The 16,585-nt window shown below is 38.5% G+C and overlaps 1 protein-coding gene across 6 annotated transcripts in view; it reads left to right on the forward strand.

The window, feature by feature from the left end:
• Ank2 (ankyrin 2) overlaps positions 1–16,585 on the forward strand; it is a 562,994-nt gene that overhangs the window by 447,439 nt on the left and 98,970 nt on the right. For all 6 annotated transcript variants that reach the window (XM_087897600.1, XM_087897602.1, XM_087897603.1 and 3 more), the window contains 4 exons: positions 2,819–3,016; positions 5,673–5,771; positions 5,932–6,030; positions 11,633–11,731. In XM_087897600.1, coding sequence (XP_087753726.1) covers positions 2,819–3,016; positions 5,673–5,771; positions 5,932–6,030; positions 11,633–11,731 — 495 coding nt within the window. The remainder of the gene's footprint in view (positions 1–2,818; positions 3,017–5,672; positions 5,772–5,931; positions 6,031–11,632; positions 11,732–16,585) is intronic.

Genomic DNA, 16,585 nt, shown 5'->3' on the forward strand with positions numbered 1-16,585 from the left:
TTGCCTTTGTGTTTCCTCTGTTATATAGTTTTATAGGACTCTTTCTCCAGATCATCAGGTAGAGTGTCTGGGCCGGCATCTGTTGTCTCTTAGAGGTTGTATAAAATGACTCCTTATGGCTTTCACAGTCTCCGCTGAAAAGTCAGGTGTCATTGTAACAAGTCTGACTTTATACATGACTTAGTCTTTCTCCCATGAAGCTTTTAATGTCCTTTCTTTGTTCTGAACATTTAGTGCCTTGATTATTATGTGTCCTGGGCAGTTTCTGTTTTGGTCCTGTCTGTTTGGTGTTCTATATGCTTCTCATACCGTGATCGCTATATCTTTCTTTAGACTGGAGAAAATTTTTTTTTCTATAGTCTTCTTTGACCTGGGTTTCTTCTTATTCCTCTATACCTATTATTTATAGGTTTGGTCTTTTCATGGTGTCCCAGATATCCTGGCTGGTTTGTACCTGGACTTTTTAGATTTAACATCTTCTTGGACTGAGCTATCCATTTCTCCGACCGTGTCTTAAAGATCTGGAGTTTTCTTTTCCATGGCTTGTAATCTCTGGTGGGGCTTACCTCTGAGGTTTTTGTTTGGTATCCTAATGTTTTGATTTTCAGTTTTATTTTACTTTGGATTTTCTCTAGTGATTCTATTTCTTTTATTTCTTGAAATGTTTTTATTATTTCAATCAACTGTTTGTGCTTGCATAGTCTTCATTAAGCCATTTATTTATATACTCTTTAAGTTCATTGACTATATTCATAATGGTTGTTTTGAAGTCCTTGTCTTGTGCTTCAGGTAAATCACATTTCGGGTGGGGAGAACTGTTATTATAAGGTTTCTATGCTTGTGTTTTTGTGCTGGGATCCAGGCATCTGGTGTAATGATGTGATTTGTTTTCTGGTGTAGATATCTGGCCTTGTGATTTTTGGGTGGATGTTTTGTTCATTGCTGTTGCCCCCTCTGGATCTGAAGCAAGTGTAGTGGTTGTGGGGTCCTCGTTAAAGACTGTTTACTCAGGTCAATGAGTGGCACAACGGAGTGGAGGGGCTTGGAAGAAAGGCCGAGAGGGACAGCAGGAAGATGCCAGAAGGACCTGGGTCTGTGGACCTAGAGACAGAGTCCTCAGGGAGCAGAAGTAGGGTCGGAGGAGAGCTTTCTGCAGGCAGGATGCTGCAGGACTATGAGTAATTTTGGAGAGTCCTGAAATGGAGGAGAGGAAAGATAGTGAAAATCAACTGTTTCTCAGCCCAGTGTAGGCACTGGTGGTCCGGGGAGGAAAGTGTTTCTGAGGATGGTAACTAACAAAGAAATGGAGATGTGTTAGAAGGGAAGGTTGAAAAGAAGGGTTGAAAATAACTGAGGAACCCTGCATTAGACAAAGACTGAAATGTTGTCTAATTTCAGACATAATCTTCAAGTGGATCCATAACCTTCAAGCAGCAGCAATAGGTGTCAGAAATTCAGATGAGCACTACTCCAGTTTGCCTTATCTGTACTTAGACATTTTCTTTCCCTGCAGTGTGTACTTTCTTACCTACCTGCTCCTCTTTTCAAAGTCCATTTATTGTATTTCTAAATATCAAAACAATGATTCCTAATGCCATTCATTTCAGGAACAAATAACATCATTTTCAGTTCCCTTGAACTCTTCCACCCATAAACAACCACAGTGATGATTTTTATATGTTTCGTTGTAGCTATGTCTCATTCTCGAAGTCACCTTTCTTATTGAGAATACTGGACTGTGGGACTTTTATATAATTTTTTGTAAACATGATCTCTACTTCTTTGAATTGATAACATGATTACCAAAATAGTTATTTGATCAACAAACTATATTTGATGGTTCCTGCGTGGTTATTAAGCACTAACAATAGAACGGTCTCTTGAATGGACAATGTTCTAATTTTTTTTCTAAACATGTGTGAGTTCTTCTTTTTGACATTTATTTGCCTACTTAAAAAAAAAACGGAGTCGGGGGGAGAAATTGGGGATGGGACAAGATGGCTCAGCAGGTTAAAAAGCGCTTGTCAAGCAAGTTTCCAGGAGCCCATGTAAAGGCGGAAGGAGACAGCCACAAAATAGAACTCCACAAAATAGGAAGTTGTTTTTGACTTACACTGATTGTGAAGAATGGCTTACCCTATCCTTTAAGTTTTACTTTTGATCACCTTCCCAGTAAAGGTGAAGACTGCTTGAGTCTATATTAATATCGCGAATCTAGACTGTCCTCAAGGTTGAGAGCCGTGAGGTCATTGATATATGATCTACAGTGGCTTCATGCTCTTCCAGCACCTACCTGTCTCTTCATTCATACTTTAATGTAAGTCTTGTATTATTATTGGGGGGGAAAAAAGCATCTCGGAATTTTTCTAAAGCCTGAACCTAAGATATGATGAAATTTTTCCTATTTTCTTGCCCTATGCAAGAAATACTTTATCTAAGTATTTCTCTGTTTATACAGGAAGGGAAATGCAGGTAGAGAGGTAATTTAATCTAGACTGCTTTTATAGTATAAAATGCAAATGATTTATGCACGAGCCATCATTCCTATATATATCTAATACTGTTCTCATAATTTGTAAAATCAAGCTGAATTGGCACATACTGTGAAAGCATGTAATGTCTTTTGCTAAAGATTATTATGGTTGTAAACTTAAAAGCACTCTTACCTAACATAATCTACTCTACATTTGGATATTAAGGAAGAGTTATTTCTCCTGCCTCCAACTGTGTTGAAGATCAAGACTGACTTTGTAAGGGTCCCAAACATGAAAGGAATGCAAACAGAACATGGATTTGGTTTTTCTGTTTTGATGTGCAGAACGGACTGTCTCCACTTCACATGGCTGCCCAGGGGGACCACGTGGAATGTGTGAAGCACCTGCTACAGCACAAGGCGCCTGTAGATGATGTCACCCTGGATTACCTGACGGCCCTTCATGTTGCTGCACATTGTGGTCACTACCGTGTCACCAAACTCCTTCTGGACAAGAGAGCCAACCCGAATGCAAGAGCCCTGGTAAACCTGGCCCAATCCACATTCATCAAATATAGTTTGAGAAACCAAAATCACATTGATTGGCCAACGGCACCTACACCAATGCATGGTTATAGATCCACAGTTAATAAATGCCAAGCTTGTCACTCCCTGAAAGCTGACAACCTACTTTATGCTTTCATAGTTTCCTAAGTGATCATAAACATGAGCAGATTGAGGAGAACACCAGATTGTTATTTCTGAAACCCACGAGTTGCAAACAATATGAAACTCTGGGATGATAAGTGTTTTAAAATAGAAGCTAGGTGTTAAAAAATAAGAAATGTCAGGGTGTGCTGGTGCTTTCCTTTAATCTCAGCACTCGGGAGACAGGGGGAGGCTGATCTCTGAGTTCGAGGCCAGCCTTGTCTACAGAACTAGTTCCAAGACACCCAGGGCTACACAGGGAAACCCCATCACGAGGAAGAAAGAAAGGAAGGAAGGAAGGAAGGAAGGAAGGAAGGAAGGAAGAAAGGGAGAGAGAAACAGAGAGACAGACAGAAAGGAAAGAAAGAAAGGAAGGAAGAAAGGAAGGAAGGAAGGAAGAAGGAAGGAAGGAAGGAAGGAAGGAAGGAAAGAAAGAAAGAAAGAAAGAAAGAAAGAAAGAAAGAAAGAAAGAAAGAGACATAGAAAGAAAAGGTCCTTTCTAGGTGCCTCTAAATACTAGATAGATTTAGGATACAGGTATGAAAAGTTTGATCTTGATGAATCTCTTAAGAAAAATAACGATTTTAAAATAGCGAATATATTTGACTCTATGAGGAGGTCTAAGACAGAAGCTGGTGAGAGTTCCTTGGACATTTTCTTTATGGACGGACTGCCCAGCCATGGGCTGGGTGATGGCTTGGTGTATTACTGCTTTGCAAAGCATTCCAGAACCTGCTCAAGAGATCCTGTAGGAAGCCATTCCCAGAGCAGCTTTGTGTCTCCCATGGTGTAATAATATGGAACAAATCTTTCTTGCTTCACTTATAGCTAACTAATTAGCACGTTAGGCAGGCACTAATTTATGTCGTTCATTTTCTAATTCTCACTCTAAACACACCGTTTTGCTTTCCTATATGTTTACATGATTTATGTCAACTAAAATTCCCTTCAAACAGTTTTGAGAGTCTGTTGTTAAAATGACTAAATATTGGGCTAGGAGAGGAGCTGAATTTGTAGACTACTTGCCTAGCATGGGACATGCTTACAATCTTAGAATTCAGGAGCTATAGGTAGGCGATAAGAGGTTCAAGGTCATCTTTGGCTACATTGCAAGTTTGAGGCCAGTCTGGGATAAATGAGATCATCCTTTGAGAACAAAAGTCAATCAATCATGTGACCAATAAGCAAAGTAATAGATCAATTAAATTATTAAATATTGAGCATATTGATTTATTTTGAAAAATTTCAGTGGAATTCACCTATTACTAATTACTTAGAAAGTGATTATACTTTCAAGGTACATAAAGACCTTTAATTTCTCATAAGAAGTTGAAAACACTGTTTATTAGATAGTGATGAGAGAGCTTAGGAATTACAGCAGGCGATCAGTTGCATGTATGCTAATGCCGCAGGCCCATTTTGCTACTGATCTCTGGCTCAGGACATAGTTTATAAACAGGGAACATGACTCAACACCTTACGCTCATCACTCCACTCTAAAGAACACAGAGTCACCGCTTAAGTGAGACCATATGTTTGCCTGAGAACTGGTAACGGAGGAGAATACCAAACGACACTCAGTTCCCCGGGACATTTAAAACTGTTAATTGGCAAGACAGGGATCATTCTGTAAGAGAACAGCTATTCAAATAAAAAGACGAAAGGTATAATACGTAACAATTTAGCCCAGAGCTAGGTAAATTTTGATGCTATTTCTCCAGTTTCTGAAACTGGTAGCTTAGTTTACAAAACTTCACGTGCCTTTCAGAGGCATCACTTAACTTTAACCTTCGGTGTCGTCTGGCAGCTGTTCCAGAAATTTACTGTATCGTTCTTGAAAATACTCCGGGATGTAATGATTTCCACATAAAATAAAATATATATATCTGGGAACTTAATTGTTTCTTTATAAAATTGAATGCATCCGATTGGTATACATGTTATAATATAAAACTTAACTTCTCTTCATAAATATTGTCAGCATAATGATTTCTGCTAATTTGAAACTCTCCCCGAGGAAAAAATAGCAAAGTTGAAACACTTTTTATAAAGCTGTCATATGGTTAGTTTTTTTGAAAGTAGATGAACAATTCTTATGCCCTGAGAAACTGGACCTCCACTTTTTGAAATATTCTTCTACTCCCTCCATCTTTTCTCCCTCACCTGACCAGTCCAGACAGCCTAAAACACCTTAGGCCACCTAAAGCATATTTTCCCTCTATTTTTTTCTCCTATGAAAAGAGAGCCCACATACTTTCCTCTGCTTTTGTCTGTCTCCACTGTCTGCATTCAGAATGACAGAAGCAAAATTCAGTTCCCCCCCCCCCCCCCAACACCGCCACTTCTCTTCCCAAATTTCCACTTCAATACGGTTCGAAGAGACGGAGACATTATGTGACGAGCCAACATTATTGCCTGTGCTGTGCCAGCATGGAGTGGCGTGAGAATTGTTTCTGCATGTTTTCAACTAACTCGATTGTCTTTTGCACAGAATGGTTTTACTCCACTGCACATTGCCTGCAAGAAAAACCGCATCAAAGTCATGGAACTGCTGGTGAAATATGGGGCTTCAATCCAAGCTATAACAGAGGTAGAAAAGCGTTCCGGCTTCTCACCAAACATTCCTTCTCTTACACCTTCCTCTTCCTCTCACCCATCCTCTGTCCTCTTCACTCGTCTTAATTACCTGAAGAAGCCCCCCCAAAGCCCACCGTGCAGAGGAGTAAAGCTACTGTTGCTTTGTTTCGCAGTCTGGCCTCACACCAATACATGTGGCTGCCTTCATGGGCCACTTGAACATTGTCCTCCTTCTGCTGCAGAACGGAGCCTCTCCAGATGTCACTAACATTGTGAGTATGGCTTGGGTCGGAATAACCACAGGGAGAAAGGACGAGGCATTCAGAGTGGGTGTGTGTGGGCCTGTGTGTGTGTCGTCAGAGCTCAGAGAAGGGCCTCTGAAACAACATTCTTGTAACCTAACATTTGGAACTTTCCGAAATGCAGAACCCAGGTGTCAGAAAATAAACGGAAGCTGGGTATTGACATGGCTTAGGCTTCCTGGTGCAGATGAAGGAAACATTCACCTAATGCATATAGGAAAACAGAATGTGTTTTTAAAACTCCCCTGAGACTGAGTGTGGTTGAACACACATCTGCGGTCTCTGGCTCTCAGGAAGCTGAGGCAGGAGTCTTGTGAGTCTGAGGCAGCCTTGGCAGTGTGCTTCAAACAAACACACACCTCTGAAAAAGAATGAAGGATGCCTTGCATAATAGTCTTCAGGGTTCACCCGAGCTTGCTTGAATGCATTGTATTCCAGGTAATTTCCGTTAGGGAAGCTCCAGAATCAGTCTTGGCAAAGACTAATCAGACAGAGGCTCCAGGGAGGATAATTGCTCTTCATATCAGAGTATCCTCTATTCTACACGACAGTCGCCATTTCCTAGTGAGTTTTAGCTTCCGTCTTATTCCTATGTGCAGTGAAGGTTTCTCACACCTGAAATAGGTATCAACAATATTGTGAAGTGAATGCTAGTTTCTGGGCACCTTTTTTTCTTGAAACTAAATACGGGGTGTCCCAGCATCCTGTCCGGCCTAAAGTTGGATATGTGCATTTCTCTTGCTGTCTTGAATCACCCTTCAAACTATCTCTGGTCACTTTTTCAGTGCAATTAACCTGATACAGAATTTCCCCAAGGAAGGAGAACCCACTGTGTGTTTTTATTCAGATAATAGACACTCCCAGGACTGCAGGAGGATTCAGTGTTTAAAAAGCACATGCAACCGAATAATTCTCCCCACACGAACATCAGCAGTCACTGCTAAAGTTAACCTACTTGCAGCTGTTGGTTGCAGCATGGGCTCATTTGGGGCTGGCTCTCCCCGTGTGTGCTGTGACACAGAATGCCAGGGTTCTCTCTTACTGCACTCTTCCCACGTTCTCATTTCTCTGTACTTGATGCAGTTTTTGAAGGCTCTGGTGCTGGGACAGAGTCCATGAGAGAACCCAATTCATTTGATATACTCTTTATATTACTCAAGAGTGAGAACATAAAACCATTAAAGAATTGCAGCTCTATATTTATGTTTCCTTAATCGTAACTTATTGGCCCTAATATAACATTACGTGGCAATTTAATTCCCCAAGTACCGGAGTCATTTCCTAATGTGCCAACTTGAGCTTAATAGTTATTGAATGCTTAAAAAGTTCATGGGGCCAGAGAGATGGCTCAGTCATTAAGTGCTTGCCGTGTAAGTATGAGAGTCTAAGTTCCATTCATGTCACTCCATATAAAAGTCCTGTGTGTTTCTGCAGACCCAGAGCTCACTATGGAGACAGGTAGGAGGACTCCTGAGGCTTATGATAGTCTAGCAATTGATGGGCTTCGAGTTTGCTGGGAGACTCTGTCTCAAAAAAATAGGTGGAGAGCAATTGAAGAACTCATCTGAATCCCTGGCGTGCGCACACACACACACACACACACACACACACACGCACGCGCATGCATACATGCACACACACATACACACACACAGAAAAAGAACAGAATTCGTCTTTTTGCTCCATATTAATCTTTTGTTTTCGAAAACGCTATCAAAAGCTTACAGAGACAGATCAGTAGTGGGAATTATTTTACTCAATAGCAAATTCTCCCTTTTTATAATTACATTACATGGATTTGTCATTTCCTGTCATTTTTAAATTTTTATTTCATTTTATTTTCTTTTTTTAAAAAAATTGAACCTGAACAGTCTTGCACACAGCGCAGTAACTATCAAGAAAAGCACACCTGTGTGCCGACCCACTTTTGCTATTTTGTTTTTATTCTTTTTTCCCCTATATTTTTCCACTTTTCTTACCTGCATTTCAGTACCTACAGGAATCGCAGAAGCAATAGTGATACGTTAAAATATATCATCATATCACTGCAGTGATGTCTGCAAGTATATTAAGCAGAGAGCTTGGATGAAATTTCTTTTTTTTCTTTCTTCTTTGGTTTTCCAAGACAGGGTTTCTCTGTGTTGCCCTGGCTGTCCTGGAACTTACTCTGTAGACCACTCTGGCCTTGAACTCAGGAATCTGCCTGCTTCTGCCACCTGAGTGCAGGGATTAAAGGTGTGCTCCACCACTGCCCAGCTGAAGTTTCTTTTAGTAGACAGTTTTGAAAATTCTTCACAAGATAATCCACAACCAACCATTTAAGTGACCAATTCTGAATGGTTTGTTGATCACTGTACTGTCGTGTGGTATCCTCAGGAACACGGAGAGTAAGCCTGCCCTCAGATTTCCAGTGTTCCCAACCTTCAGTTTTTGCAAGAATCTTGGATTTGGCAATGACTGTGTGAATCTTTAACTCCCACAAGACAGTTGTCCTAAATTTCTTCACTGGTTTCGTCTGTTTGTTCCTTATATTGTCTCTCTTCTGCCCCCTCCAAACAAACACTTGGGACACACCAGTCAACCCCCACCCCCTTCTCTACAGGATCCCTGGATGGTTTTTTTGTTTGTTTGTTTGTTTTTTCATTTTGTTTTTAAAAACTATATCCTTCCGATAGGAGAAAGTGTGGAGTTGCTGGTCAGGATACAAAACTCCCTGTTCAATTTTCATTCCAGATAAACACTGGATTCCTTTGCGTGTGAGTAGATGTCATGCAACTGTTGAAACGTGATAAAATAATTACTCGATTGTCTGGAATTGAAATTGAAATGAACACTTGAACTTTTTATTTGCTAAATCTGGCAACCCTACATCAGACAGAATGTCACCTTCTCTAGCAGTGTGGTGCCTGTGAACTTGTGTGTTCTCCAGATATTAAGACATTGCTACTGGACCCAGAACTTTGCGATTTGATTACAGAGCTGTGTGGACACAGACTGCCTGCTTGCTGTGACAGTGTCAGTCCTGTCCTGACCCCAGTGCGCTCACCCTTGGCACCTCTGTGTGTTGCTGACATTGTGTTGCATCCAGAATGCATTTCTGTCTTTTGTGCTTTGATGCTTTCCAACTAGATGCAACCAAAGTGGGAGTCAATGTAGTTGTCTGCTGAGCCAGTTTCAGAGTTGTGGGAGAGAGGCATGATTCTTGGTGCTCGCTTTGGACGTGAACATGCGCATTCTCCTGCCAGTTTTGTTTTGCCTGAAAAATTCACACCAAGTCTCAGATGCACCAAGAACTCAGACATTTGCAGACATATTTTTTTCCTGACAAATTCCCTTCCCATAAAATTTGTATGTGAACTTTAACTGGTAACCTGTGCTCTATAAAACTCCCTAACATATTCACTGACAGCTGTGAGAATAGAGCAGCAAGCACTTGGGGGCTCTGGAGAGTACAACATGGGTCACTAAGAATTTCTATCCCCTTAAAACCAATTAGAAGATTTATGCTTAATTTCCCACTTTATATCATTTTATTATTATTATTATTATTATTATTATTATTATTATTATTATTTACAAATCTCTAAAGTTAAGTTGTTTAAATAGGATATCAGACTATCCTTAACGATCAGGAAGGAGAAGGTCCCAAGTAAGGCAATATGCAATATTTGTCGAGTTTATTTTCCTTATCCTTCGGCACAAACGTTAGGAATTTAAATATAAAGAGGTAATCACCAGTTTATAGTAAATGTCAGTTACTCCAGAGTCCTTAAATGAGACTTAAAGGAGACAATCCTTATGAAGTAGGGTGAGCCATTGTGAGTACGTAGTCAACTGCTCCTGGACTAGGAAGGTCAGGCTTTACGTCATGCATATATATATATTTCATCAAATATATATATATTTCATCACTTCAAATGTGTAGAAGCCAGAGGATGACTTAATATAGGTATAAAAATAAAGGGTTTTTTTAAAAAATACTAAGACTAGCATTAGAAATATTTTTATATTTTGAAAACATAATAATAAGTGTAGCTTAAAAATAAGCATGTAAATTCAATGAACTCCTACGGGCATCTTTGACTTAATTTCTAAAAAGAATCATCTTGCCTTTATTTCCATAAAATTACTGAAATAGCAAATCTTCATCAGACCTAAAAATGAAATTTTGGGTTTTTCTTTTTTGTAATTATAAAAGTCTCTAATTATAAGATAAAGATAAAAGTTATATAATTATAATATGTGTGGATTACAGAAGAAAAAAGGATAATGCCATGGTTGCCAAAGAAGAAAGCTCTCACTCTATATCTGAACAATTAAAGACAAACTTGACTAATGCCATTTTATAAAATAAATTTCATATACATTTGCTTTAAAAGTCAAAATTTGCACCAGAAAATAAGGCCCACAGAAGACGAGTTAACTGTCGGTGAAAAGAGAATTTTCATGTCAACTTCTAGGTCAATGTTTTCTAATCACATCACTCGACACAAGTTTCTCATACCTCCCAAAACAAAGGACATCATGATGTGAAAAGGGGGCCATGAGCAATGAACCCCCCTAATTTCACATTATATCTTTTAAATTTAAGAGTATTTTGTGCAAAGAATCAGAGGATGTTGCTCATAGGAAGTTTTCAGAAACATCCCATCCCAACATAGGCAAGTTTGAAGTCAATTTAGTTCCTGTGGGATGTGTTCCTCTGCTTGGTTATTTATTGTTGGCTTACCCTCTACAACAGTTGTGCTGAGTCAACCTGTCTTATTCTAATATCGTAGTCTAACTATGAGATTATTTGAGTGACAAAATCTCTTCCCCCTTCCATGATAACAGGTTCCCCTATGAGAATAATCCCTTGTCTCTAACCACTTTCTTCATCTTCTCCTGAGGAGTATGTCAGACCTTGGTATGGCTTAGACAGCCGAGGATGCCCATGAAGCAAATGAAACTGTTAACAGCTGCTTCCCTTACCTCTTGGTAACCTTCTGTATCACCATTTATAATCAAATACAACCATTAAAATAAGCAGGGTACCTCCTGGAAAACTTAGTTTTCTCTTATGAGTAGTTGTGGTCTAATTTCATAACAAAAAGACAAATCAGACATAAGATTTTGTTCAGAAGGAAGGTTTGCAATTTGAGAGGAAATTATTTATGTATAATATAAGTGATGTGATTTATTTTTGCAATGTGTTGACTTGACCTTTGACATCTGGAGTTTCTCATTGAATGGGATACATGACAGATTTTAGGTTTGTAGGATGAAAGAACACACCTTCACCTAACCCCAATAAGTTACACAAGACTGGTGCTGAAGTTAAGCCATAGGGCATTCTGGATGTTTGGGTAAGTTCATTCGCTTGTCTTCGATGGAAATCATTTATAAACGTTGATCCTTCTAAAGATAGAGATGATGCAATCCTATGTTTTTCTAAACCAAATAATTATGCCTCCTCATAGATCATTTATACACTTGGATGTCTTGCTGAATTTCACCAAAAAGGACATCTTTATTCTTTGCTATCGAGAGCAATGGGTTTATTTATGATTGGTCAATCTTTGTTTCCTGGCAGCGTGGTGAAACAGCACTTCACATGGCAGCCCGGGCTGGGCAGGTGGAAGTGGTCCGATGTCTCTTGAGGAATGGTGCTCTTGTGGATGCCAGAGCCAGGGTAGGTGCTAGCTCACCATCATTCTTCTATTACAGCATGTGACCCCCCTTAGTAAGATAGGGTGTCTTTTTTAATTCTTTAATTTTGAGTTTCCACAGTGTAACTTCTCATTACTGTGATAAATACTTGAGAAAATAACTTAAAGGAAGGAAAGCATTTTTTGGGCTAAGTGGACCAGGGTTCTCAGACTATGATTGGATGGATCCATATTTCTGGACTTGATGTGAAGCTAAATAGCACAGCAAAGCAAAGCTATACACTTCATAGTGACTGAGAAGCAAAGAGGATACATGTGCATGCTTTTGCTAGTGCACTTTATCCAGGGAACCCAGTCTATTGGATGGTGATGCTCACAATTAGGGAAGATTTACTCCCCATCCTTTAGTTAATCATCTCTGGACATACCTCCACAAATGTTCAGAAGTGTTCACAACCAATCTTGTAGGTGTTTCTCAGTCTCTCAAGTTAACTGTCAATAGGAGCTACCATAGGGTATTAAATTGAGAACATTAGATCAATAATACTTTAGAAAAAAAGAAATACTATGTAAGTGCCTACAATGAAAATACATTGAAGTTATGGGAACATTTGAATGGGGTATAGCTTTATTTGCTACATTTGGCATGCAAGAAGTATAGAATTGACTTTATCAGTCTTTAATCTTGAAAAATCACTTTCACATTTACCATTCTGTGATTTTATAGTCTTGTCTGTATTATATAGCACTATACATACTAAACATCATTTCTTACTACCAGAATTAATCAGATTTGCATACTGACTCTTTCCAAGTTACCTAAAAACAAAATGGTTTCAAACTTATAATGCTTTCCTTTCCCTGTTTTATTTTCCCTATTTTTAAATGTCTACTTTTCTGTCTACTTTGGTGTTTATATATTTGAATATTATGCATATTAATTTTCCCAGAATAATAGTCACTGGAGATCACCTGATCACATTTGTCCATTTTCAGTCAGTTCTAACTTCCTCATAGTTGTTTTTTGCTTCTTTTTAAAAAATTTAATTCCCTCCCTTTGTGTTGCATCTTTCTTTCCTAAATGCAGTTATGCTTCCTTTCCCTACTATATTTTCTATTTTTTCATATTGTCCAAATAGAAATGAAAGGTTTCAACTTTAAGGTAGTAAAACTATATACAACAAAACAGCTATCAAGTAAGAATTACATTTACAATATTCAGTCCATTTGTATTTAGCAAAATACAAATTTCAGCTAAATTCTGAGAAAATAGTCCATTATCTGTCTTTTCTTAGTATCCCAAAGTTTTGTAACTAATTTACTTTGATCATAATTAAGGAAAACTATAACTCTAACTATTGAGTTTTTAACTCCATCTAAGATCCCAGAATGATATAATATTACCTAACAACAGAGACATCTGACTGTCTGGACAGTCACCCAAAGTTCCTCTGCAATGTTGTGGCATCCATCTTCCACTTACTGGGTAGAATATCTTCTGGCAGACTTTTCAGTGAAGCAGGAAATTTGAAGGACTATCCTGCTTTGTTTTGGAAAAGTTCTTCAGTTGCTTTTCTTTGTGTCCTGAAGAATGTCTGGTAGATTTTTCTGTGTAGCAGGAATCTCAATGGACTGTCCTGCCTTGTCTTGGAAAAGTTCAACAGTCTTTTTTCTGTGTCCTGCTTGTCTAGTCTGTACAGCATACTGTTAGCAGTCAAGGAAATAACAGTTTCTTACCCTAATGGCTAGCCTTGCTGTATTGAAAGCAAACTCCATATGGAGTTTCTTTGATATCCATTATCCTTTTATGAAGCAAATTGATGCTGCCAGGATCAGATTTTTCATTGACATGAAAAACCTTAGGTTATTAAACATCTTACATGTCATATTCTGTAGGTCTTTGAAGTGTTTGAAAATAATCTGTCTAAAATATACCCACTTAACCTTAAAAACATACCTAGTGTGACTAAAGGTTGATTATTATGATTAACTACTCTTTTCTTAATCATACATTGCATTTTAAAATAATCTACATAAGCACAAGACCCCAAACAGGAATAGAGACATATATACTGTATAACAAAAACAACTTAAAATTTGAATCAATATATCAAAATCCATGCCAATGCAAAATATCTGATATTAATGGTAGTCCTTTTATCCTGTATTCCTGTATCCCCCCAAATGATAACAGACATCCATAACTCATCAGGTAGCCAACAGCCACTCACTCTTTCTCTTGGGAATGTGGGCATTGAGTTTCCCAGACTGCTTCTTGTTGCCTAGGGAGAAAACATCTTTAGTGATTACAGAGAAAATTGAGATAATGGCCAAGTCCTGGAAAGATCAGCTATAACCTTTGCTGACATGCATCACCTGTCAAGATTCAGGAAATCTCACCAATCATACCTAATCCATATTAATTCTGAAGAAACCCACAGTCTCTCCTTTTCTGTGGAAACAAATGCAAAAATCCCTTCCCCAAAGCATTTTTGTTGACCATTTGACAATGTTTTTAAAATTCTTTTTTAAAGTTAAGATAGCGCTAAAGTATCTAAATTGATCAATTTAGCAGTCTCAATCACAATCCCATGTCTCTTAGCAGCTGTCATTTGTTTATCATCAATTAAAAAATTCGAAATCAACATAATACTGTGTAGGGTCCAGTCTCCATGTGTATTTTCCATCTCTACATGGCTTATTCTTTATATATATTTTACTTTATCATTTTAAAGCTATTTTTCTTTATATATTTTATTAAATATATGTTTATTAAATATATATTTAAAGCTATTTTATTTATATATTTATAAATATGTATTTACTTTATCATTTTATATATACTTTATAAATATATATATGTATTTACTTTATCATTTTAAAGCTTTTTTTCTTTATCTGTTTACACTCTCTTTTCTCTCTTAAGCCTATGTGTATTTTAAACACACTCTAGACTGTTTCACGCTTATTTCCATCTGGATCTGCTTTACTGCATATCTTTTAACTTTTTTTTGACTGCATGAGACTTTAAAGTGACTGGTATGTGGTATGGCTAGGATCTCCACTCCTTTAGTGACTTTAGTGACTTTAGTGGCTTTAGTGACTGGCTCTGCCCACTTCTCGGCAAAGCCTAAAGCTCACAGGTCCTGTCAGAGGTAGGTGACCAAGAACTACATTCAACCCCATAGATCCGGAATGCCAGTGCCCTACACTGTGGCAGGTATTTTTATTTAGTTTTTTTTTTTTTTTTTTTTTGTTTTGTTTTTTGTTTCTACTTAGTTTGAAAAGGGCTGTTTAAATGCTGTGCTGCGTGGCAGAACGTCTTAAAGGGACCGAGCCATGTCCTTTTTTTAAAAAAAAGTTTTCACAGGCCCTGTGAAAATTTGAGCCTCATGTTAGAATGTCAAATGTAAGGCCTTTTTGTTTTGCTTTTTGTTTGTTTGCTTATTTTAACTCTTTGGGGGCCTGCCACCCAGCACCCAAATAAATTCATAGAGACTTATACTTATGAATGCCCGGTCTTAGCTGATTTTTTGCCAGTTTTTCTAACAATTTAAATTATTCACTTTGCCTTAAACTACATTTTGCCTCTGGGCTTTTTAATTTTTTTTTTATTCTATATATCTTTCTTTCCTTTTCACTCCGTGTTAGGTTGTGTGGCTGGGTGACTGACCCCTGGCGTCCTCCTCTCCTTCTCCTTTTTCTGCTCTTCCATCCTCATGTTCTTCTTTTGAGCCTGAATTTCTCCTCCTGCTAGTTCTCTCTGCCTTCCAGCCCCACCTGTTTCTCTCTCCTGCCTACCTATTGACGGTTCAGCTTTTCATTAGACCAATAAGGTGTTTTAGACAGGCAAAGAAACACAGCTGTTTAGAGTTGAACAAATGTGGCATAAAAGATGTGGCATACATCTTTGTATCAGTAAACAAGTATCCCACAGCATAAACAAGTGTAACACATCTTAAACCAATATTCCATAATGCCTAAATGCACTTGAAATCCTTCATCTTGATAGTCCTCTGTTATCAGCAAGGTACATTCCTTACAGAGCAGTCACAACACCTGAGTACCCTTTTCATCGCAGGCTGGGACACTATTCTGCATTTCTAACAAGGATCCAGGCAGTGCCAATGACCTCCATCTTGGAACATATACCTGTGATAGTTATAGTAATTCTGAACCAGAATTACCCTTTCTTGCCATGTTTTCAGGTACATTTGGGCCAGGAGTTTTGGCTTTTGTTTGACCAAATCCTTTAATGTTTTTCTGGGGCTTTGTGATTTCATTAACATCTGTTTGATGCTATATAATTCATAAAACATTTTCACACAAGTTATTTTCTGTGCAGTGCAGCTGGTGTTGAAGGGTGGTTTAGGGTCCTATACTTCAAGATTTCATGGATGAACTGTGGTCACAGAATTAGAGTAAATAAAACACCTCCCATATCCCTGATTATTTTCTCCTAGCTGGTTCTGCCAGGAGACAATAATCCCTCACCAATAAAGGCCCCTGACTGGGACGTGGCTTGCTGAAGGAAGCCAACAGAGTTATGTATCTTAGGCTCTCATTTTACAGTGTAAATCTAGAAGTTGTCTAGCTCCCTTTCTGCCCCACCCACCCCAAAAAATAGGTAGTTTTTAGTCATATTCTATCTTGAGCCTGAGATCAACCATGGGCCCTGTCCATGATGCAGCCTATTAGGGAGGAGAAAGTGATGATTGACGTCCCTTCTAGAGCCACAAGACTAGGAGATGTCTGCTTTCTCCAAAGGAGGAAGAACAGCTCTCAGAAGAGGGTGGGCAGGTACTGGACATGAAGGAAGCAGGCTGTCACCTGTTCTATGTCCTAGTCACGTTTATATAAATTCCTTTATTTACCTG

Source organism: Myodes glareolus, chromosome 17 (genome assembly GCF_982192425.1).
Source record: "Myodes glareolus chromosome 17, mMyoGla1.1, whole genome shotgun sequence".
Classification (NCBI taxonomy): domain Eukaryota; kingdom Metazoa; phylum Chordata; class Mammalia; order Rodentia; family Cricetidae; genus Myodes; species Myodes glareolus.